Consider the following 22,765-nt stretch of genomic DNA (forward strand, 5'->3'; position numbering starts at 1 on the left):
ATCAATGAAAGCTCATCACCTACGTCGATAACCCATAACTTCGACGGATATAGTAGGAAGACCTTGAGTGTAAATACACCTAAATAGAGGTTTATGAACACCACTTAGTCGAGGAGTTCTTCAATATGCAATACAAACAGTTGCTTACCGCAACTGGTAACCATAGTGAACATTCTGTGTGAGAACTCCTGTCTCTCAGATTCCATGACCTGGTCGCGCCACTTCGACACCATCTCGGGAGGTTGTGGATTCGTCACATTGTAGGCGTTCCCCACAGTTTTAACCCTGAGTGCAACCATGAGAACTTCTGACTCAGCAATTATTATCTTGAGAATACATCGTATCGCCAGGAAGAAGATGTAGCAACCGCTAGAGAAGGTAGGACATGGATACCCGAGGTGGGTATTATATTCTTCTGTTTCTTGTTTTTTTTTTTTTCAAACTTATATACTTAAGAAGTAAAGGTAATGGGTTCCATCACCAGAAACCCTCTCTCGGAGCAAGGAAGGCATAAACATTTCAGCCACGGCGAGAAATATCGCACGATCAAAAGAGTGCTTACATACTTTGAACCACCCAGCCTGGTAGGGCTGCACGTATCTATGCTATATCTCTCACACGTGATGTCCAATGGTGGATCTGGAAATGAGTCGTGCCGGTTAACAGCAAGCACTAAGGTGCCCTCCGTTTCGGAACCGTTTAGGCCATTCCAACTTATAAGATGCGTCTTAGTGTTCGCTAGGGTGACCATGGCCTTGAACCGCAGGCGTTGGGAGTGAGAAGTGTTAGGTTGTACGGTGCATGAGACCTTGCTTAGACCGCAGAGTCTGCTCCCCCAGAAGTCGACACAACTGTCCAACTACAACTTGCAGGGGTAGCAAGACTCGTCTGCATCGCAGTGCTCTTCGAGGACCTCTGGAGTGCAGGACATCCGATAAAACTACCCGTATATCACCACCATCACGATATCACTCTAAAACAATCGATGATCAAGTAGAGAATACACCCAAACCATGAATTCGACATCTACACATACACATGCTATCCAACCCAAGACCACACCCCACCCATGTACACCCCTACAAATACCATACAAGAATACCAACACAGCAAAAGGACATTCCCCCCAGCTTTCTAATCCCACCAAAACGAACCAAATCCTAAACACCCAATTTATGCCGTGACATGATAGCCGTACATGCATGCCATACAAATATAAACAGAAAAACAATCCAACCAAACAGATGGTATCCCCAACACAGCCGGCCCTCACAGATGCAGGCCAAAAAGAACCCCCACTCTCAACCAAACCAAACCTTCCCAACCCACACAATACTGTATACAGACGAAAACATATCCATACACAAAAAAAGGCAGCCCCCCAATTGAACCAAAACACCCCCACCTAAGTCGGACTCACCCCTTCCCCGCAGCAGCAGTCCCCTTCCTCTTCGGAGCCGGCTTACCGACCCCCTCCATCTCCTCGCCGCTAGCAGCTGCAGCTGCAGCGGCCCTCTTAGCTGCCAGCCCAGCAGAAGTTGACCTTGTGGTCCGTCCGGTTGGGGCGGACCCAGCAGCAGCAGACTTGGCGCTGGCGCGGGGGGCACCAGCGGGAGCGGTACGGGCACCACGGACCACAGCAGTAGGCTTTGCACCCGGCTTGGCAGCCGGGGAACGGGCAGACGGCGCAGCAGCACGGCCAGGGGCTGGGCTAGACGTAGAGGCCGACCTTTTCTTGCCGGCAGAGCCAGCAGCAGCAGCAGCGGCGGCGGCGGGGGCCTCCCCAGGCACGACAGACTTAGCGACCGGCTTAGGGGGCGGCAGTCGGGACGAGCGGGTGGAGCGCTTGGCGGTCGCAGACGACGCAGGCGCAACAGCAGGGCCAGCAGGGCCAGCAGAAGGTGCAGTAGCAGCGGCGGTGGAGGCGGGGGAAGCCTTGCGCTTCCCGGCAACAACCTTTTTCTTTGCCAGGACGGGCTGCGTCTTGGCGACGGCGGCACCAACAGTCGGCTCAGCCTCAGCAATTTCATCCCCATCGGGGATGACAGTTTCCAGACTAGCAGCAGCCTGGCGCTCGGCTCCAGTTATCACAGTCGGGGATGGTTCGCGATAACTGACCAGGTTCTCGGCGAAGCGGACCGACTTCTTAGGTTTGTCGGTCTGCTTGGCCGGAACCTGAGCTTCGCTGCCCTTCTTGGGCTCCATTACGTCGTCAATGCCGACCTTCTTCCTAACTTCCAGGTCGGCGTTCAGCATCAGGAGCATCAGCGGGGGCGGGATGGCGGCGCCCTTGTTGTTGCGGGTGTTGACGCGCGTGAGAGCCTCGAGCTCAAGTTCCTTCTTACGGTCTTGAGGCGTAGGACGGGAAGGCTTTGCGGGGGTCGTGGGGCTGGCTCCAGCACGACTGACACGCGCACGCGGGATCTGCGAGAGGGCGATGTTGGCAGAGGGAGCGGAACGAGTGAGATCGACGCGTGTGGTGCGAGCGCGGGTTGAGCGACGCAAGCCAGCCGATGCCTGGTCGGATGAGTTATTTTGGTCGGGGCTCTCTCCATCGATAGAAGTCGGCACAGCATCAAGGCTGCGACGGCGTTTGAGCCGGCGGCCGGTCGGCTGAGGTTCTGATGGGGCTGCTTCCTTAGAGGCGACGTCGTTGTTGAACTCATCCAGCTTCCGTTTCTTGTTTCCGGTGGTAGGACTGTTAGGGCTCTTTTCGCCGAGAGGAGTTCTGCTGGGGGATGTGTCGGATTCTACCTTGGATGGGGTCGCGCCGAAGATGTGGCCGCGGCGTTCAGACTTGGCAGCGGCATTGGCTGCGAGGGCGGCAGTCTTCTCTGCGGTAACCCTGGTGATAAAGTCGCGGAGCATGTCCATGTCGGATTCGGTGGAGCCATCTTGGGGCTTCAGGGGCTCCGTAGCGGTAACGCGAAGCTGATCGGCATTGTCATTGCTCGCAGCAGAGAGCTCCTCAATGGGGGCATCCTTCATGACAGTGTCCTCATCAACCTGCTGCTCGTGGGTGGGCTCTTCAAACTCCGGCAGATCTTTCTCTTGAGAGGAGCCCGAGGTGATATTGGTCGGGGAAGATGTGTGCCCATTGATGGGCGTGAACTTAGGAGACGATTCGGCATCCAACTCGGCAGTAAGTTGTGATGGCTTCCGGGGAGAGGAATGCTCTGTAGTAGCTTGCTCGGGCGAAGACGCGGGAGGGGGGGAAGAGGTAGGGGTGGACGTAGCATCTTTGCTAGCAGCCGTAATTAAAGTTTCAGATGAGGCATCCCCGACTTTATCCGAGGCCATGGGCGATGGCGAAGTCGCGTCAAAGCAAGTCTGGATAGCAGAGGGAAAGTGAGCAAGGAGCTCATCATTATCATTCAGGTCCTTTGTGGGCGTCGTTTCCTTGGGGACAGGCTTCGGCGAATCAGACGTCGACAAGCCACTCGACGTGGCGTCGACGTCGGGAGAGGTGTTGGTTGCACCAATGACTTCGGCAGCCTCGGCAGCTGGCGATTGCGCGTTGGCTGCCGCTTTCGGGGTTGCAGGCAGGCAGGAGGACCTGCTGGGGGTCTCGGTGGAGGCCGGGGATGGATTGCCCGAGGGAGTGGCCGAGCGCGAGGGAACGTCGGGGGTGTCGGGCGGATTTCTGCTGCCGGCAGCGAAGAGGGCGGCCAGCGAAGACAACGGGGAGTCGACCCCAGCAGAGGGGGTAACAGCGGGCGCAGGCGTTGTCTCGGCGCGCGTCTGCACCGGACCCTGCGTGGCAGCCCCGTCTTTGGGTGCCGCGCTGGGCTTGCCGAATATGTCGAGATCGGTTTTCATGTCGATCTCGACGACACGTTGCGCATTCTTAAGAGTCGCGTTCGCGCTCCTCAAGTTGTCTGTCGTCAGCGTGCCGACCTCATTATGGTCGGCACGGAAGCTAGAAAAGGAGTTGCGCCGTTCCTTCGTCGGCTTGGGTGTGGCGGCTTGCACGTTGCTCAACGTCGTAAAACTGTGACGGCGGTTAGGGCTCTTGCGGCTCTTAAGCGCAAGCAGCCGAGCGGCGCCACTAGAGATGCGATCGAGCCGTTTGGCCGCGTGGAGGGAGGTGCGCCTGTGAGTCTCATATATCGGCTCGGGCTGCGAGTCGACGACAGGAGAATCGAAGAGAAGGGGAAGAAGTGGCGTAGATGGAGAAGGTTGCGTGGTAGCGGGGGTAGCAACGCTCGGTTTCGCACTCGAGGTAACCGCTTTGTCCTCTCTTTGTTGAGTCGGAGTAGAGGGCTTGAGAGGAAACTTCCTGGGGGGGGTAATCTTAATCGAGTTGAGATTGACCTTTGTCGGCGTAGCATTGACGCGGAATGTGCGGTGCGGCGAGTCGACGACCTTGGTCGGGGAGAGGCAACCCAACGACTTTTTGACTGGGGACATGAACAGCGCAGACTTCTTAACGGGAGACAGCCTAACTGCGGCCAGCTGCTTGGACGGCGATCTGCTAAGACGCCGAGTACAACGCCGGGCCATCTGCTTTGCGTCGAGCTTGGAGGGGGTCTCGATGGGTGGGGCGCTAGTCGACGGAACCTTGAACTCGATGTAGGGCTGCAGATGGGCAACCATGCGATCCTGCTTCTTAGGTTCGATGGGCCAACGCGAGTGATGGCGCTTCCTTGGAACCCATTTGAGCTTCTCTTCGGCATAAGTGGTTCTTCTGCGTGCGGGGAGAGGCGCCGTCATGGCAGCCAGTGCTTTATCGTGAACAGCTCTCATAACGGCATCTGTGACCAACTTGTTAGACCTAATCGCGGCAGTGTGTAACAGTGGTGAGTGAAGGAGTTAAAACTTACCGCGAGCCTTGGTCAATTCATTCTTGCCATCGCGGGGCTCGTCAATCTTAGGATGCCACTTGGGCTCGCCCCAGACGGGGATGTGGCCTTCGTGACGCATGCGCTTCCTCGGACCTTGCCCGTTGCTAGCGAGCTCGGTCATGGCGACGACATAGTTGCGTGGAAGCGGCGCGTTGACGAGGCCGGCCACTCTCTTCCAGATCTTGGGCTGGCGACGCATGCCGGGAACGGGCGCAACGGCGACGCGTTCCCACGATCTAGGGTGAATGAGTTGGGTAGGGAGAAAGCATTCCGCGGGAACGGAAATACTACGCCATCATCATGAGTACATGGCTCGGGACGAAGAAAAAAATGAGACGAAGTCGACTTACGGCTGGAACGTGGCTGTGGATGTGGGAGTCGGGCTGGGCTCGCGCGCGGCCTCGGGGCCGGGGGATGCGAAGTCAAACATGGTGGGTATTTGTGTGGTTCCAGTTAGGGCTATAATAAAAAGCAAGAGCTAAGAAGTTGAAGAAGCAGAAGAAAACTAAGCAAGTAATCGGTAAGGTAGGCAAATAGAAGAAGTTGGGTATCTTCACGATGAAAATGGTCGGAGATGGACGTAGTGGTGGCTAATTCATGTTCTGTTGAACGGACACGAAATGAGCTTCGTCGGTTCAACGCGACGTGGAGAGGAGAAATCGCGAAGGTCGCGTCGCTGCGGAGGAGAAAGAGAGAATCAGCGGTTTCTCCAAGACATCATCCAGAAAGAAGACCAGGGTAGGGTCAGGGTCCATGTTTACTTTTCCCAAGCCCCAACCAATCAAGAGTTCCCAAATCTTGACAGCTCCAAAAAGCGCGGCGGTGCCAAGACATAAACGTCAGATCGCGCCATGACCCACGCTGCTAAGAGGGGCTTATCGTCACGTGACTCCAAATCTTTCCCGCCCGGGAGGTTCATCGAACGTCGGCTCCACCAAAACTTCGTGCTCCTGCGAACAACGGCGACTCTTCTATCGAGAAGATCCCCCTCCCTCCAGCCCGTTGTCGTTTAGGCGATGCCAGAGAGGTTGCCGCAGCACCACTGTTCAACATGACGAACCGTAACCCGATGCGGCTTCCGCCGCTGCCCCAACTGCGTGTGCGCAACCCCAACAAGCCGGAGCCGAACCCTTGCCTGGGTGTCATGACCTCGGTGCTGGGTAAGCACCCCTTCTCCATTCTCTCAATCGATGCCTCTATCGGGCAGTTGACTGACTTGTTGGTGTCTAGCTTGCTGGGCCTCAGCCGGCTTCAATGGCCGCGGCTGCCAGACCGTCGAGGCGGCGCTGCGCGCGTGCATGGACGGCCCGCCGCCGCCGAGGAAGATGGGCAACACTATCAACTACCATCTAGCCCGTTTCGCTCGCCGTGTGACCCAGCCCGGCACGAAGAACAAATAAGCGAATTGAATAGGGGGAGTTTGCAAGAACCAGGTGACATATTCATGCCTTGCCTGGAAGGCTTTGTGGCCGGATGGAACATGTGGCGCTTCGTTCAGCGGTTTCAACTTCACGCGACTTGGAGATGGAAGGAGGATGATGTGCCTCAGCATCGACTTGATACTCCGCCCTTCCCATCCGCACCGTCCGTCTGCCGTTGTCGTTTTAAGGCGAGATCCCTGCTCCATGACGTGACCGTATATTACAGCCACGCAGCATAACAACGACTCGTGCAGCCCAGCTTGCGTGATGGATGCAGATGGAGTCTGGCTTCAGGGCGTCACGAAATATATGTACATTTTTGTACGGCGAGAAGCAGGCGTCAAGGTGTAATGTATTAGGCTAGACGAAAGGATGGCATCTAGACTTGTATTTTCTCTGTACAATAAAGCTCCGTCGATCAGCAGTTTTACAGTTTTTGTTACACCACATAACCGAGCAAGCGGGAAAACGACTCTCAAAACAGGAATGCTCCCTGGGTATTCAGATCTAGACGGCACTCAACTACCGGTAGACGGCCAGCAACATGAAAAGCAACAACATCTACATCCCCTTCCGCTCAAGTCTGCTGTCTGCCGTATCTTCATGTCCTCCATCATCCCCCCCTTCACACGTCTCCGGCACCTCTCTGGCAACATTCCATCCTCTTCCACTACTTAACTTCCCTCTTGCACAAAAAAGAGAAGTGAACCGGTGTCATCCCAATCGACCACTTATATTGACAGCAACCAACCAGCCAACCAACCAGCCAACTCATGGTAGCAGTAATAGTAATGAATTCCCCATGGACACATATCCCGAGAAACATACCTGAGTTCACAGAAAACAAAACTGTAAAATAGAGACATGTCCTAGTTAGTAGGCAGCTTCGATGGGTTTGATGGCTCAACTGATCGAAAAAGATGAGATGACAAGATGATGATGTGAGAGAGAAGAGACACAAAAAAGACTCAAAAAAGTATTTCCAAGAAGGGGGTAGTGTAGTGAGAGAGTGAAACGGGGTATCTCCAGGTAAGGTTTCTGATTCCATTCACTCAGCCTGAGAATCCCCCTGGTCGAGGCTGCATTGAGCCCCGTGTGGCGGCCACGAAAAGCATGGAGAAGTGTAGCCGACCGATTCGATGGGAAAGAGCTCCAGGGTCATGGGGTTGTGCATGTGTAGGGCGACTCTATGCATGGATCATCAATATATGAGCATGAGTAAAGCAAAAGGAAAAGGTTTGAAGCGAGAGTGCCCCAACCACGGTCGCAGCTAGACCGTGTATTGTGGACATCGTGGGTGGGGGTTGTAAAGGAAGTTATGTCGTGGCATAGTGGATATGTCGAGTGGCGGTGTGATATCTCTTCTAGAGGGGTATCAACCAGATCTTGCGGAACTTATTCCCGCTCAGTATGTATGTATGATCGCCTGAAGTGGAATTGAAATCCTTGACCGGCGTGCAGCTCTTGCGAATAGCGATAGCCATATATGCTCCCAAACGCCAAAGACTCCGAAGAGAGCTCCACCCCCCCCCCTTTTTTGTAAGGATGTCGGTTGGGTTGATGATTGATAACGGACGAGGGAACTTATTCTGCTGTTGGCAAGCTTCACGCGTTGCCCATCCGCCTATCAATGTAGCTCACCAACGCAGAACAATTCAATTTCGCCCATGGCGCCAGGCAAGCTGGCATGAGTCTCCCGCCACTCCGAGATGGCAATCTGGATATCCTCGTCGCTCTCGATGGTCACAAAGTCACCGTCCTCATCCCGGTACCTCAACTTCAGATCGCCCCTAGCGATGCTGCTGTTGGTGAGCCGAGCGAGCTTGACGTCAATACGGTCGACCAGACTCTGGTAGGTAATGTTGAACTGAGCGACGAGAGTAAAGTAGTTACCCCCATCGTAGTTGACTTTAACCTTGAGCTGGTTCGGCATCGTGATGTCAGGAGTGGGGGGCACCATGTTGTGACCCGATGTGAGCGGTGCTGTGCCGGGTCCCGGAGCAACGTGCCTGCCATGGTCAACAGGCGCCAACGGGGGAAGACCTGCAGGCGGAGGCCCTGGTGGCGGCAGGTTTGTCACAGTGCCAGGGGTGCCTTGGCGAGGATAGATAGGATGGGTGGGGAACTGTGCCATGGTGCCTCCGGTGAGTTGCCTTGCGCGCTGAGCACCGGGAGAGTTTGTGTTGGTGCGGAGAGGAAGCTCGGTCTGCGCGGGACTTCCTGAGTTGCTCCGCGGAATGTTGGAATCGTGTCGCACATGGGTTGGGTGCGGGGGATGCCCTTGGAGGTGAGCCGGGATGTTGGGAACAGCAGGAATCTGGCCGCCGCCCCTCGACTCGCCGTTGATATTAGGCGTGCTGTAGCTGCGACTACGCTGCTGTTGGAGCTGAGAGTTGTCCCGCGGCATAACTGGCATGGATGGGCCTCTGGGATTGCGGCCATTGGCAGCAGCGCCGAACGCATTGGATGGCGACGAACCGTCCCGAGACGGAGCACGAGGTGCTGCTGGGGCTGTGTACCGGTTGTTATCCTCAGACGACCAGTTAGATGAGCCGGTCTTGGGGAATGGATACCCTGAACCGCCAGCAAAGATGCCGCTGGTGGTACTTGTCCGACTGCTGGCGGGGGAGTCCACTGGCGAGAAATAGGAATCCGCGCCCCGAGGAACAGGCGATGATGCCTGAGTGCTTAGACTGAGAGGAGTAGGAACGGCGGGCGGGACGCCTGGAAAGCGTGGGGGTGGTACGCGGGACGTCCCATTCATCGGATGAGAACCATCGATGCTCGTCGCTGAACGGCTGCGCAAGCTGGTGCTTGACGGGTTCCGTTGCATAGTACCTGGCATCGCGATCGGATATTGAGGTTGGGAAGCGGTCGGCGTGGATCCCGGAGCACTGTCGCTGGGCTGATCGTCGTCTGAGTCTTCTTGCTGGACGTATGGGTTGACCAGGTTCTGTTGCTGCTCGTTGATCCAAGCAAATGTCGGTGGCGGCTTGTCCGGGCTGTCCTGGGGCTGAGGCGCATTGAGCTTGCGCTGCTGCTCGAGACCTGCCGCCCATTTCTTCATGGTCTCTTCATTCTGAAACTTGATCATGAAATTCTCTACACCTGGATCGCCTTTCCACCAAATCTGGACCATATAGGAGCCTAATACCAGTCAGCAAGCAAGTGCGGCAGTGGGGGGGGGGGGGGAAGGGAGGAGGGAGGGGAGAAAACACAGAATCGTAGGGTTCGCACGCACCTGGCTTAGACATGGCAACCACATCTGTGACATTTGTCATAAAGATGCGGCCCTTGAGTTGTAACTTGGCATTCTTATTGCGCACCTTAGGCTGAGCCGGCCGTGCCTTGTCCCTTTTATCCTTGGTCTTGCCAGGGACGACCTCCTTGCAGCAGAGCAAGATGCATTCAAACAGGTAAATCTCGTACTAAAGTTCGATAAGTCAACGCTTTATGTCCATTCCAGACCAGATGCAGGGAGTTCTTACGTCCTTCTCCTGGTCACCCTTGCCAGTGATGACAGTGTACACACCGTGGAGGAGCAGCTTGCCAAACTGCTCAACCCGGTGCTTCTTCCAGTCTTCCACTCTAGCGATTAAGTCTTCCAGGGCCTCATCGAGAAGATCACGATCCACGGCTTCATTGGCCTTTTGAAGCACTCGCTCGGCCGCATCAATGCCTGCTTGGAGGTCGGCTTTAACAGCCTCGTCGTCACTCTTCTTAAGCAGATCCTATGATACGGTTAGCTTGGCCAACGAACCTTACCAGATCCAAGTCCCACCTACCTTAAGCAAAAGCGGGTATTTAACAAGGCGCTGCATGGGCTTCAGCAGGAAGCCGTCCAGTGTGTTGAAATCGCAGGCGACTGGATGCTCGGTAGCCTGGATTTTATCAAAAACCTGCTGTGCGAGCTGTCCAGCCTTCCGCTGATTCTGGATGAAAGGCTGATAACACGCGTTGAAGCCCTCCTCTAGGCTCACAAACAGACTTCCCCATTCCTGCCGTGACGCCGGCATGGAGTTTATAGTTTCGACCCGGATGAGAAACCTACGCTGGAAGTCCAGGATAGAGTTGATGTTGAGGAAGATGTTATGCAGGACATCTCCGGGAATGATCCCGTTTTCTTCCAGCGTCTTCTTAAGGTCGTGCAAGTTCTCCAGGTCCTGAACATACTTCCGCTCGGTATCTACCAACTCGCGTACGATGTAGTCTCGGTAACTCATCTTCGAATTGGTCGTTTGAGTCGGCTCGTTTTCAGGATAGGGCTGGATGTCGAGGAGCAGCCCTCGCTGTTCGGCTAGGTCGAGCACATGGTTAATGACAGAAGTGACCTGTAGTCGTAAGTCAGGATGAGATCCACGGTAAATATCAGCGATGGCAAAGGCATTGGGATAAACAACACACCTTGACAAATCCTGTAGTGTCATTGCCTGTCAGATCGGTAATAATAAAAACCTCGGACGTAGCGAGATTCAGTTTGGACTTGCAAGCCTCGACGAATCGAAGAATGGCGATCTTTGACCGCTTCGCCTCGCTCGGCGCGGCATCTTCGGGAACTTGTAGCGGTGTTTCGGGCTGAAGCGAATTGTAGATGGTGAGCAGTGGGTGCCCGGTCCGAAGCAGCTTCCATAAGGATTCCACTGGGCCTCCTTCTTCGGGATCCTGAGCCATCTGCTCAAGCTGCTCGAGGTAGGGCTCGAAGCCCGGCACCTTGGCCAAACGCTGCTTCAACGTGACGCATATTTGATACAGGGAACGCGAGGCATCGGCCTTCTGGTTAATGATGTTGCTGGTAGCGACGGGCTGGCCATTTGCGGGAGCCGAAATCGTCGTCGACGCGGACAGCGAGTTCAGCGATGTGGTGGAGCTGGTCGCTGCGGGAAAGGTCGCCGCGCCGCGGGGGGCGCCTGGTGTCGCCATTTCGTTCATTCAACGTCTAAGCAGGGAGCTGGAGGGCCCGTAGTTCATGCGAAGAAGGGAAGCATGTGCCGTGGCCTAGTTCCCCATTCGCAGCACGCCAGTGGCGGGTCCACGAGGCGAGCGAGTTGGATAGGGCCAGCCCCAATTCCTTGGAGGATGGACGGATGTCGAGACAAGGATCGACGGAGCTCTGCGCGGCCTCGAGGATGGATGTCGGGCGCTGCAAGAAGCGAACGACTCGAGAATTGAAGGCTGAGCGCGGTCGGGTTCGGTGGAATGCGGCGGTTCGGGGGTCGCTGCGATCAGACAACTCGGTTGGGTGGTGAGTGTTCAGGTGAGAGTTATCGCGAGAGGTGGCCTGGTCGTCTCGCTTGGCGCTCGCTGTCGCTCCACGATCCGCTTGATCTTGGTTGGGCGGGAAAACGCAACGCAGGGCACGTCTTCCAAGTCGCGGAGCTCGGAATCTCGATCGCCGTCCTCGTGCTTCTACCGGTATCGAGGGCACAGCGATGTTTGATATTCGGTCGCGAAGCTGTTTGCCCGAAGGATGGATGAGCAGATGGTATGGGAAGGTGGTTTGGTTGGAATATGATGACTTGCTTCCTCCCCCCTGAAACTGGAACCGAGTCGGAGGGCGAATGAACAATGGACAATGGGCTGAATCGATCGGTTTGTCTTTCGCCTGGTGCTGGGTGTAGCTAGTTTAGGGATTGGCGGCTATCGGCCGTTATGCGCGTCTGTCGTCTCAAGACTAGAAAATAGGCGGATGAAAAACAGCAGCCGCAGATGAAGCCTACTGGCTGTACTCAGGGTCGAATCACGACGTCGAGGGTGGTTTTGAAACCGAGGGTCGTGGCAAGTGACCACTCTCGGAAATGGTTGGTTGGCGCGCACGAGGTCCAAGTTTGGGCGGCCCGTTTTGGCTTCCAGGTTGACTTGCGAGGCGCTGATGTGGGCTCACTCATCCTGGAGTGTGGGCGGGAAATGGGGGCTAAAAGGCTAATGCGGGGGCAGCGGTCAGCACGGTCGGACCGCTCCTGCCTGGCACTCACGCTGACAACGCTAGGTACCGGTACACCGCACATGCACCGAGGGAGTAAAAGTTTCTGAGAAGTTCTCCATATCTAGCGGTACAAGTACATGCCCCCTCGCCAAATCCTCAATGGAACAGCGGCAGCTCGACGCTCGACTGCAGCAACATCGCCGATGAGATCCAATGATGGTCGATTGAGTTGTAGTACCCCGAGTCCTCAATGGCACTGCACGGCCTTTTACCATGGCTGCTGCCCGGACCTAGGAGGGAACCCTATCTCAGGGTTGTATAATTATATGGAAATTCAGTACGCCAGCAATGAGCAGCTTCAGGCCCAGCATCTCCCATGCCGACCATTTGCTGACTTGCTCAGAGATGGGATGGGTCTCTCCATATATGCATATGCCAGCTATACATATCCCACAGCTTGTTTATTGACCGTCCATCCCCACGGAAACATAGTCAAACTTGCTGTACCCTGAACGTTGGCACGAGAGATATCATAGCTACAGCCGCCACCTTGAATCCTAAATGTCGGATGAATCGATAATCCCAACATCAACAGAGTCAGGACAATGTATCATTGACAACTGGCGTCCAGCGTCGCAGTGGCATGCCCCTTCAGGCTGGGGCAGCCCTTTCGGATAGCGTGCCGAAAAAAAAAAAAAAAACATGGAATTCTCTCTTCCATGGCACCCGGGTTTCTGCTCGAAATTTATACATACGTATTTTGCCAAACCGTGAAATCCCGACTAGGCGCTTTAGGCTTCCAGGACTTGCTCGAGGGATGGCGAACTGTGCGAGAGGATGCTTCCCCTTGGTGTAGCGTGTTGCTGATCGACCTGGCGCTACCCCCACACAAGGCATGATTTTGACGTGTTGCTTGTTTCAGAACTCCCACAAACGTTTCTTGCCCTCGCCCTCACTGCAAGCAATTAGTTTAGGTACTCATGCAGCCTTCTTGATTTTACACCTAGAGTTATAGGTAATAAAGAGATCGGTCTTGATCTGTAGTCGGAGGTCATGTTTGTCTCCAAGGGCATGCCAGCAGCAGCACGCCATCGCAGAATAGGAGTTGGCCGTGGGGGGCAACATTTCCGACATGTCTCTCGGTAACTTGCGAATCGTTATCGAGATCGCGCGGTTCGTATTTCACTCACAGGCGTCATAAACCACTATGATCGGTAATCTTGCACCTAGACAATGGCATTCCGGCTGCATGGCCGATTTGCATCCCAGTCTGCTGCCGCGTGGCTGTGTTCGGATCGATGTTTCCGACACTCTCCACGACAGGGCATCGGGATGCACCAACGTCGTCCGGTGATGTCATAGGGTCCCATGGTTGGGTGCAAGGCGCCAGCGTATTCAACCCTCCGAAAAGTGCGCGAGTCTCGAGGATTGAGAGAGCATCTTGGGGAACGACCTCTGGCTGGTTGGGTGTCGGCTGATTGATAGGAGACAAGCAACCAAGCAATGGTAGCAAAGGCTGAGGGCTCCGTCGACGAACCGAGACAAACTGACGGAAAAGACGTGGGGCTGAGCTTCAATGTTGGCAGATCGCGGATGACACTAAAGGGAAAAAAAAGGAAAGACCCGACAGTTCGGGACGCTAGAGAAGGTCCGTCTCGGGCAGGGAGATGACTTGACTTTACCTCTGAGGGGAACTTTTCAAAGGTTCTTTTGTAGGATACCACGTGAAAAGGCAGCGAGGATCTGTGAAAATGACAGGAAGCAAAAGTTGTTGCGTCATCCTCAATGTCCATCATGTCCCATGGAACGCTTCCACAAAGATTCCAGGTCGGCACACTACAGCTCCGAACAGGCACCACTCTGGATCCGATGTGTCAGTGGGGCGATAGAGCCCCGCTAGCCCCTCTGGGACAAGCGTAGCCAGTCAGCCCCACTTCTCCCCGCCATCCAAGCCATCCAAGGATCGTCGAGGAACCCCGAAGCAGCAGGCCCCAGTGGCGGAGAGGGCCGCCAAAGTCTCTGGCAGCAAAATCACTGGAAGGCCTTTTGTCAGCCACCTGCAAGGAGCCCTGGAGTTGTATGCTGGATCCAGGCTCTGAGGCATTGGGCGGGCGCGAACCGACGACGACAACACACCATTAAACCACCGCTTTGTTCGATCAATCAAAATCCACCAACAACAACAATAACTACTACTACTACTACTACTACTACTGCTGCTGCTGGTGCTGCTGCTGCAACAACATATGTGGATGGGCAGCCTTGACATCCTCTGCCCTGTGTTACCGCACCAAGGATCGACACTCCTCGGTGTCCCGACCGGCTGGCGCGTGCAGAGACAAGTATCTCTCAGGACCATCACCTGCTTACCGACCTGATAACCAGAACACTCGTCGCTTGGAGCGAACCATCCATCCAGCCAGTCCTGTCCCTGACGAACCATGGCTGCCGGTTTCACCGCTCAGCCCGACGAAGGATACTCGGAAGATCCTCTGACGGCATTGTCGCTGGCGGCGTCATCTGCGAACTCGTTGACTAAGTCCCGAGAGGGCGGCGGTCTGGCAGCGCTGGCAGCTTCGAGAGGCGGCAATGACTTCCCCCAGTGGATGCTGGACCATCTCTCCGAGCTCCCAATATCTCGCAAGACCGGTTAGTGTTTATGCTTGTTTGTTGCTTGCATTCCCCCGTTCATGTATGTGTTGACCGTCGCTGGACAGAGCTTGTGATGGCCTTGCTCAATGAGCTTCCCACTCGCGTTGTGTCACAGATCGTGAACCAACTATCGCCCCGTCTTTACATCGACTTCGTCAGTTATCTCCCTCCGGAAGTGTGCTTGAAGATCCTGGGCTACCTAGATCCCGTTTCGCTGATCAACGTCGCACAATGCTGTCGGGCATGGTACGATTTGGCCTTGGATCGGAAGCTATGGGAGCAGCTTTACTATCTCGAAGGCTGGAAGGTCCTGCCCGACGAGATGGCACGGGCAGAGGCCGAAATGAATGGGCGTTTTGCCGGCTCGGATCGTAGCGGCGTACGGAGGACGTCATCCGAAGAGGATGGCAATTCAGTTAAAAAGCGGGCCATCTCACACTCCCCGAAACTGGATGCGGACATAGACATGGAGATGGCTGATGTGGAATCATCTATCCCTCGTGAGAGCTCCTCAGATTCAAGGATGTCTGGGATGTCGGGGCACAGCATATTTGGCGGGTACCAGACACCTGGGGGACAGGGCATCGTTTCCGGTTCCAAGAACAAAATGGCAGACAAAGGCAAGGGTAAAGAGCTGGCATCCTGCCCGTCTAGTTCTGCGCCGTCGAGCATTTCCGCAGCAAGGCTGTCGGGTCCTCGGCCACGGATCGAAAAGTCGACTCTTTGGGTTTGGGACACAGGCTCAAAGCGATACAGGCTCAACTGGAAATATCTCTATTCCATGCGGCGTCGGCTGGAGGCGAACTGGGAGCGTGGAAAGTATACCAACTTTCAGTTTCCACACCCCGATCATCCCGAAGAAGGTCATGGAGAATGTGTTTACACGATTCAATACAACTCACAGTATCTCGTCAGTGGCAGCAGGGATCGGACTATCAAGATCTGGGACATGAAGACCAAGAGATGTTTACGAACTCTCAGGAAGCACCAGGGTTCAGTGTTGTGCCTGCAGTTTGACTCGGACCCTGAGGAAGATATCATTGTTTCTGGCAGCTCGGATTCAGACGTCATCATCTGGAAGTTCTCAACCGGTCAGGAGGTCCAGATTCTTAAGCATGCTCACCGCGAGTCGGTTTTAAACGTTCGATTTGACAAGCGCGTCTTGGTGACGTGTTCTAAGGATAAAACGATTAAGGTTTTCAATCGCCGACCGTTACGGTACGGCGATTTGGGATACCAGCCGGTCGATCCTGTCGGCAGGTTAGTTAAGGATCCCGCTAACAGCATTCCAATGAGCCCGGAAGACTATCCAGTGATACCCCCTTGGACCATGATCGGTGTGTTGGAAGGGCATAATGCGGCCGTCAATGCAGTGCAGGTGCATGGCAGGGAAGTGGTGTCTGCTAGTGGCGATCGGCACATCAAGATCTGGGACTGGCCGAAGCAGACATGCGTGCGCACGATTCTAGCGCATAATAAGGGCATTGCATGCGTGCAGTATGACGGTCGCCGGATTGTGAGCGGTAGCAGCGACAACGAGGTCAAAGTTTTTGACCGCCAGTCGGGTGTTGAAGTGGCAAGCTTACGTTCTCACACTAATCTTGTGCGTACTGTGCATGCTGGTTTTGGCGACCTGCCGTACAGTGTCGAAGATGATCTCCGCGAGGCCAGGCGCGTCGACGAAGAGTACTGGAAGGCGTTCGAGCAAGGCCTGCTTGATGACTCTCAACGCTCAAGACAAGGCCGGCGCCAGGGCAATGCTGGGTCTAGGAGACCGCAAGACATCCGCGCGATCGGAGCTAGTCTCCCCCCGGGCGGCGGTGGTGGCAAGTATGGCCGCATTGTCAGTGGAAGTTACGATGCCAGCATCATTGTTTGGAGAAGGGATAAAGAGGGGGTCTGGAAGGACCAGCATCACTTCAAGCAGGAGGATGCTGCGCTCAATGCCTTGCGTCAGCACTGGGCTCGGCAGGCCATGTTACAGCAGCAACAACAAGCCTACCAGGCCGCTCAACAACAACAGCAGCAGCAGGCAGGAGGGCAAAGAAGAGGTGCTGCACCACCTTCGACAACTCCTCTTGCTCCTGGAGGCACGCCTAGCCTTGCCGTTGATGCAACGCTCCCTCCTACCGGCACCATCGCATCCCAATCAAACCAACCGGGTCACAACTCAACGCCAACGGCTTCGTTTGTTGGCCACAGCCCACTCCAACCGATTTATCAGATCATTGACAATGCGGTGCAAAACGGCCCGCAGGCTCTCCTCGAAGCGATTGCCACACACCCGGCCATCCTTCAGCAACGGACTTATGTCAATTCCGCGATTGATAGACTCCCCGATCCAGTTTCAAGAAGCCAGCTCCGACAGGCCTATTCAGGGGCAATAATCCGTGCTCAATTCCAGCATGTACAGCAAAATCGTGAGGAACTGCAGACCCAGACAGAGGGTACACCAGCTCCAGCGTCTACTTCTGCTGCCGGCCCAGGTTCCTCACAGTCCGCAGACATCCCAGTTGCTGTCGCTGCCAGCAGCACGCACCCCGGATCACCCGCAATGCACCCCTATCACAACCTCACCCCAGCCCAGATTGCCGCTGCTGAGGCACACCAAGCCCACTCCTTCTTCCCCGACCGACGATTCATTCCTCCTCCGCCACCAGCCCTCGCACCGGTCAACCTCGCCGGGCCGAATCCCCTTGCCTCTCATGCAGCCATCGCTCCCGCAGCCCTTGTCTCGCCCCATGTGGCAGCGGCGCCGGCGTTGCAGCATCACCCGCACATCGCGCAACCGCCGCTCGAGATGCCCGACACGGGCAACCCTGCGCGGGTGTTCAAGCTGCAGTATGATGCCAGACGTATCATTTGCTGTAGTCAGCGGAGCGTCATTGTGGGATGGGACTTTTGCAATGGCGATCCGGAGCTGGAAGAGGCTAGTCGGTTCTTCGGACCGATCGAATGATTGAAGATCTTACAGGGATAAAATGGGGTTTAATCTGGCTGAGCAGGTGGTTAAGAGCATAGCATAGGTGTTGAATAGGGTTCAAGCATTGGCACATGCGAGGCCTTGGTTATATTTGTACTATTCCTTGGGGAACATGGCACTTGTACGCATTAGATGTACAAATTTTAATCAATTATCACTTAGTGTTCGAACCTTGTGGTATAGAAGTCTCGCTGTAGTAGCACATCATGTCGCTTATCAATCCGTCATATATACACAGAGCCAGACAGACAGCCTAGACTCCCATCCCAAACCCCCCCCCCTCCCCCCTTTTGATCTCGAATTGAAAGATTAGCCTGCCGCCTCCTTGACCTTCGTGCCAGTTTGTTGCGGCGGCTCGTCAATAAACTCAGGGACTTCATCCTGCAAGAAGCTGGGTAACGAGCCCTCGGGCCCAGCTGACAACCCAAGCTCCCGCTCATACTCCATCTCCTGCCCCAGGGCTTCTAGCTCAGCATCCAGTTCAGCCTCATCCACATCCTCCGGAATGGCATAACTCCTAGCCAGGCTCTCCTGTATCTCATTCCCCACATCCAACAAATCGGCCATCTCGTCCTGCAGCCGCTCGATCTTGTCGATATCCACCTTTCCATACTCCTTCTTCAGCGCCTTGGTCGTCGACTTGAGCGCATCAATCGTCACCATCGTGTTCTTGAGATTGTCTTGCATTGTTTGTGCCTGCTCCATGTTCCACGCCTGTGCCTCGAGCTGGTCGCGCTGTGCTTCGTACTGCTTGCGCCGCTGAAGGACTTTGATTGCCTTTTGCTTGAGGGCTGTCTTGCCTGGCCCGTCGCGCATCTTGGATAGCTTGGCTTGGTAGCCTTGCAGTTCTGCGTCGAGTTCTTTGAGTTTCACGTTGATGCGCCCGATCCGCTCTTCGAGACTGCTGATAGCAGAGTTGAGTGTTGGTTTGGGCGCCTTGGGCGCGGCTGTGCCGAAGAGACGATTCATTCTGAGAGACACGACTTGAAAAAGGATCTTTGATCAGGCGACACTTTGAGGCTAGATGCAGATGATATTAACTATCAAAGACTAATGTGGGACTGTTGATCGGATCGTAATCGTGGTCGCCGCGATCTCTTCTGGTTGTCGTTTACCTCTGTGAGGCGTCACCTGTAATGTAGGAATGCTGCGTCGTTGCGGGGAGTAGGGAGACCGGCCGTTAGCGAAGGCTGGCAGGTGGGGCTTTCTTGGCACTTCCGTTTCGGGCATGCAACCTGACCCTTGTGCCCCCTACCTCTCACTCTCCAGTTCTCCGACCACCGACACCGAGATGATGATATCAATTCAGCGCTTGAGCGTTCCTGCGATCTGCATCGGACCTCCGCTGCTCTTAAGCCCGATACAAGGTATCCAATATAAGCACATTTGTCAGCTCCCGCCGAGCTCGAACCACAGCCAAGAGCTACGAATGCTGTGAAACCAAAATTCAGGACATCGAAGCGATGTAATTTAAACCCCAATACTCTCCGGCTTGATAACCTCAAATACAAGCTATGTTCTATCTTGTTCCCCCATTCTCCATTCCCATTTTCCTACCCTGAGCGTGGTGAGTTTGCACAGTGACTCGGATCGCATAAAGAGAGCCGTCGACTCCCATTGCGCACTGTTTCCAGTGGCGAGCCCGCGGTCCTGATCTTGATACGATCCAACCTTGTCTCAAACCTCCAATTGCCCTCACCCATCCGAGTCATCCCTCCTTCAAGCATCAAAACTTCTCTATCGCAATCATGACCCTCCAAAACATCCTCGTCGTCGGCGCCACAGGCAAGCAAGGCCGTGCCGTCGTCAACGCTCTCCTCAAAAACCCCAACAATGCCCCCCACATCCTAGCTCTCACCCGCAACCCCGACTCCGCCAACGCCCAGTCCCTCCTTTCAGCCTTTAAGGATGGCCAAGTCGAGCTCGTCAAGGGCGACACCGGCGAGCCGAAGGCTATCTTCGAGGGCCGTCCTAAAGACTCCATTGACGGCATCTTCATCGTCACCGTCATGCAACAGAAGCTCTCCGAGGAACAACAGGCTATCCCCTTGATCGACACTGCCGTCGACCACGGCGTCAAGCACATCGTCTTCACGTCTGTAGAACGTGGCGGAAATGAGAAGAGCTGGACCAACCCGACTACTGTGCCGCACTTCAAGGCTAAGCATAATGTCGAGATCTACCTGCGCGACAAGGCCGCTAAGTCTAACGGTGCCTTCACCTGGACCATTCTCCGTCCGGTTGCTTTCATGGATAACTGGAACCCTGGCGCGTTCGCGAGCATGATGACGGCCATGTGGGCGTCGTCAATGTCGGAGGACAAGAAGCTGCAGCTGATCAGCGTGCATGATATTGGAGAATTCGCTGCGCTTTCGTTCAAGGATCCGGCCAAGTGGGCTGGCAAGGCGGTCGGCCTGGCCGGTGATGAGCTCACGCTGAAGGAGGTGAAGGAGAAGTTTCAGAAAGTCACGGGCAAGCCGCTTCCTCACTCGTGGAACATCCTGGGCAAATTTATGCTGTGGATGGTTACCGATCTGAGGCTGATGTTTGCTTGGTTTGATAAGGAGGGGTATGGCGCTGACATCGCGGAATTGCGGAAGGAGTTCCCTCCTCTGATGGACTTTGAGACTTGGCTGCGGGAGGAAAGTGGTTGGAAGGAGGACAAAGCTTAAAGGTAAGGCGAATGGTTGCTCTGCAATATGTGAGTAGGAAAGGTTTGTTTCTTTCGGTTAGTCAGGATTCCAGGAATGGGCAGCGACAAAGGACTCAATGGACTTATTGGAAAATAATTCTCCAGACTGTATATATGCCCAGCTGCTTGAGGCTTCAATTCCACGCGCATCACTTTATTTTATCACAGTCGTATTAGAGAAAAGGGTGTTCCAACAAAGCAGATTGGCGTTGATATACTTTCGAAATTGTCTACAGACAAATGCTTGTTTGTACAGTGCATGAAGCCCGTGCTTCAAGGGAACAGCTACCCGGTCATCGCGCAATGCTCCCACATACGCCTCTTCAACCTTCCTGTCGTGTATTCCATGGTCCCTCAGCACCTGTACGGTCCGGCTGCGGGCGTGAAGTTGCCAACCTGATACATGCCATCGGGGTCGCCCAAGCACTCGGCTACGACCATCAGTTAGCATCACAAACACACAAACATCCTCATTTCGAGAAACAGCAAATACATACCAACGGTGACAAGCTTAAGGTTATTCTGCTTCGCCCAGTTGATCAACCACGGCGTAAGGGTCTGGACCGTGCTGGCATAAGTCTCATGCATGAGTGGGATATGACCATTGCCACTAGTCCCAGCCTGCAGGAAGGCCTGCTGGCTCTGCTGGGGCGTGCGATTGTTCCAATCGCCCGAGTCAATCGAGTTGGTGATGACCTTGTAGCCCATGCTGCGCATGACGTTGAGGAACTGACCGCCGGTATCGAGGTACGGCGGGCGCATGTACGTCGGCTTGACGCCTATCAGGTTGACCAAGGCATCCTCCAAGCGCGTCATCTCGCTGCGGATCTGCGACTCGCCCATGCTTCCCATCCGCTGATGGCTCCAGCTGTGGCTGGCGACTTGGTGACCCGAGTTGAAGGTCTTCTTGACGGCATCTGCCCAGTTGTAAATGCACCCGTAGAGAGTTCCCGTCCAGAAGAAAGTGCCCTTGGCGCCTCCCTGGTCCAGGATGTCGACTAGTTGGGAGGTGTACTGATACGGACCGTCATCGTAGGCCAGCGCCAGCATGCCTGGGTTGCTGCAACGCTGGATGATGACACCGGGGCTGGGAGCCCGCTTGACGAACTCAACCGGATTGAGGACGGGGTATGCCGCGGCACTCGAGACCAGCAGCAAGCCGGTGATCACTATGTGCTTGAGCATCTTGGCTCTTTGGTTCTTAGTGCTTGGCTCAGGCTTAACAAGGTGTAGCGACAAACCGACAAAACAAAGCGATGTTTGGGGTTTCTATCCCTGTTTATATCCCAAAATCCCGTTTTGTTGTTCTTCTCCCCGCAGACGGTATACACTCTCTTCGAAAAGGAACTCCCGGGATGAATATGCTGCTGAAAAGGTCAATTTGCGGGGAGAAAGCAATCCCGGTAGAATGGACCGCACGTATAGCGCAATTCCATGAGCTTAAGAGTGGCCTTATACAGGCGATCACATATGAAATCCGGGGTACTGATGAATCTTGAGCAGCAACATGGGTACATCTACCCTAGAACTCCTTTGGGTAAATCGGAATTAATATCTCCCCACGGGATCGTCGATCACAGATCATGAGCGGCAAACAGGCGTGGCATTTAGCCGTGTTACACATCACTTATACGCGTTCAAGCAATCGTCGCGCTATGTTTCAAGTACTTCCTTGACGTAAACTATCATGCGCCCCGATCATGACCGTCATGACGACCAGGTCAACTGCCCTCTCCTTTAATGAGCACATTGGAAGGTGAGACTATGGAAGCTATTTCTAGAAGGCCAGGAAGCTCAAGCATGAAACACCACGAAAAGGGGTTTCATCTTGGAAGTTGGGAAACTCCACTTTGGATGTCCTGACTTCGTCTCGACTATGCTTCAGAGTAACTTCGGCACCAATCTCCTCAGCAAATGATTAAAACAGAGTCTGAAACGTATGAGATACTCCGTTTTTTGTATTGATGACTACCTCAAAAAGAGAATGGAAAGAGAGTGTGAAAGCGTTATTGTATGCTGGGGAAGGGTTGGGGAGCTTGTTGGCTGGGGTTTACCAATTAGAAATGAGATATTTGAAGACAACGTGCACTTCCCGAACCTTGAAGAGCCGGAAAACAGCGGTTTTATATATTCTCCGAATGGTGAATACATATCCTGACATAGGCTCATATTTGGTGATTGCATTGATCGTGACTGAAGTCGAGGCAGTTAGCAGCTTGCCTTGTTAATCCTATCAGATAGCAGAAATGG

At 54.6% G+C, this 22,765-nt stretch overlaps 7 protein-coding genes across 7 annotated transcripts; 3 read left to right on the forward strand and 4 right to left on the reverse strand.

Annotated features, from left to right (window-relative positions):
- Positions 1-1,416: 1,416 nt before the first annotated feature.
- CTHT_0019760 (uncharacterized protein) lies at positions 1,417-5,274 on the reverse strand (the record flags this gene model as incomplete). The annotated part of the gene is made up of 3 exons (XM_006692397.1): positions 1,417-4,754; positions 4,824-5,080; positions 5,195-5,274. 3 exons carry the CDS (start codon positions 5,272-5,274, stop codon positions 1,417-1,419), a joined length of 3,675 nt encoding a protein of 1,224 aa, XP_006692460.1.
- A 621-nt stretch (positions 5,275-5,895) lies between these two features.
- Positions 5,896-6,244, forward strand: CTHT_0019770 (mitochondrial 37S ribosomal protein mS37; the record flags this gene model as incomplete). The annotated part of the gene is made up of 2 exons (XM_006692398.1): positions 5,896-6,004; positions 6,075-6,244. 2 exons carry the CDS (start codon positions 5,896-5,898, stop codon positions 6,242-6,244), a joined length of 279 nt encoding a protein of 92 aa, XP_006692461.1.
- Positions 6,245-7,892: 1,648 nt separating this feature from the next.
- Positions 7,893-11,185, reverse strand: CTHT_0019780 (uncharacterized protein; the record flags this gene model as incomplete). The annotated part of the gene is made up of 5 exons (XM_006692399.1): positions 7,893-9,412; positions 9,507-9,693; positions 9,754-9,996; positions 10,051-10,596; positions 10,670-11,185. The coding sequence occupies 5 exons, from the start codon at positions 11,183-11,185 to the stop codon at positions 7,893-7,895; spliced, it is 3,012 nt and encodes a 1,003-aa protein (XP_006692462.1).
- A 3,444-nt stretch (positions 11,186-14,629) lies between these two features.
- CTHT_0019790 (uncharacterized protein) lies at positions 14,630-17,799 on the forward strand (the record flags this gene model as incomplete). Its single annotated transcript, XM_006692400.1, has 2 exons — positions 14,630-14,837; positions 14,906-17,799. The coding sequence occupies 2 exons, from the start codon at positions 14,630-14,632 to the stop codon at positions 17,797-17,799; spliced, it is 3,102 nt and encodes a 1,033-aa protein (XP_006692463.1).
- A 333-nt stretch (positions 17,800-18,132) lies between these two features.
- CTHT_0019800 (uncharacterized protein) lies at positions 18,133-18,792 on the reverse strand (the record flags this gene model as incomplete). Its single annotated transcript, XM_006692401.1, has 1 exon — positions 18,133-18,792. The coding sequence occupies one exon, from the start codon at positions 18,790-18,792 to the stop codon at positions 18,133-18,135; it is 660 nt and encodes a 219-aa protein (XP_006692464.1).
- Positions 18,793-19,571: 779 nt separating this feature from the next.
- Positions 19,572-20,495, forward strand: CTHT_0019810 (uncharacterized protein; the record flags this gene model as incomplete). Its single annotated transcript, XM_006692402.1, has 1 exon — positions 19,572-20,495. One exon carries the CDS (start codon positions 19,572-19,574, stop codon positions 20,493-20,495), a length of 924 nt encoding a protein of 307 aa, XP_006692465.1.
- Positions 20,496-20,869: 374 nt separating this feature from the next.
- Positions 20,870-21,700, reverse strand: CTHT_0019820 (deacetylase-like protein; the record flags this gene model as incomplete). The annotated part of the gene is made up of 2 exons (XM_006692403.1): positions 20,870-20,946; positions 21,013-21,700. 2 exons carry the CDS (start codon positions 21,698-21,700, stop codon positions 20,870-20,872), a joined length of 765 nt encoding a protein of 254 aa, XP_006692466.1.
- Positions 21,701-22,765: the final 1,065 nt, after the last annotated feature.

The sequence above is a fragment of the Thermochaetoides thermophila genome, assembly GCF_000221225.1.
Source record: "Thermochaetoides thermophila DSM 1495 unplaced genomic scaffold scf7180000011815, whole genome shotgun sequence".
Lineage (NCBI taxonomy): Eukaryota > Fungi > Ascomycota > Sordariomycetes > Sordariales > Chaetomiaceae > Thermochaetoides > Thermochaetoides thermophila.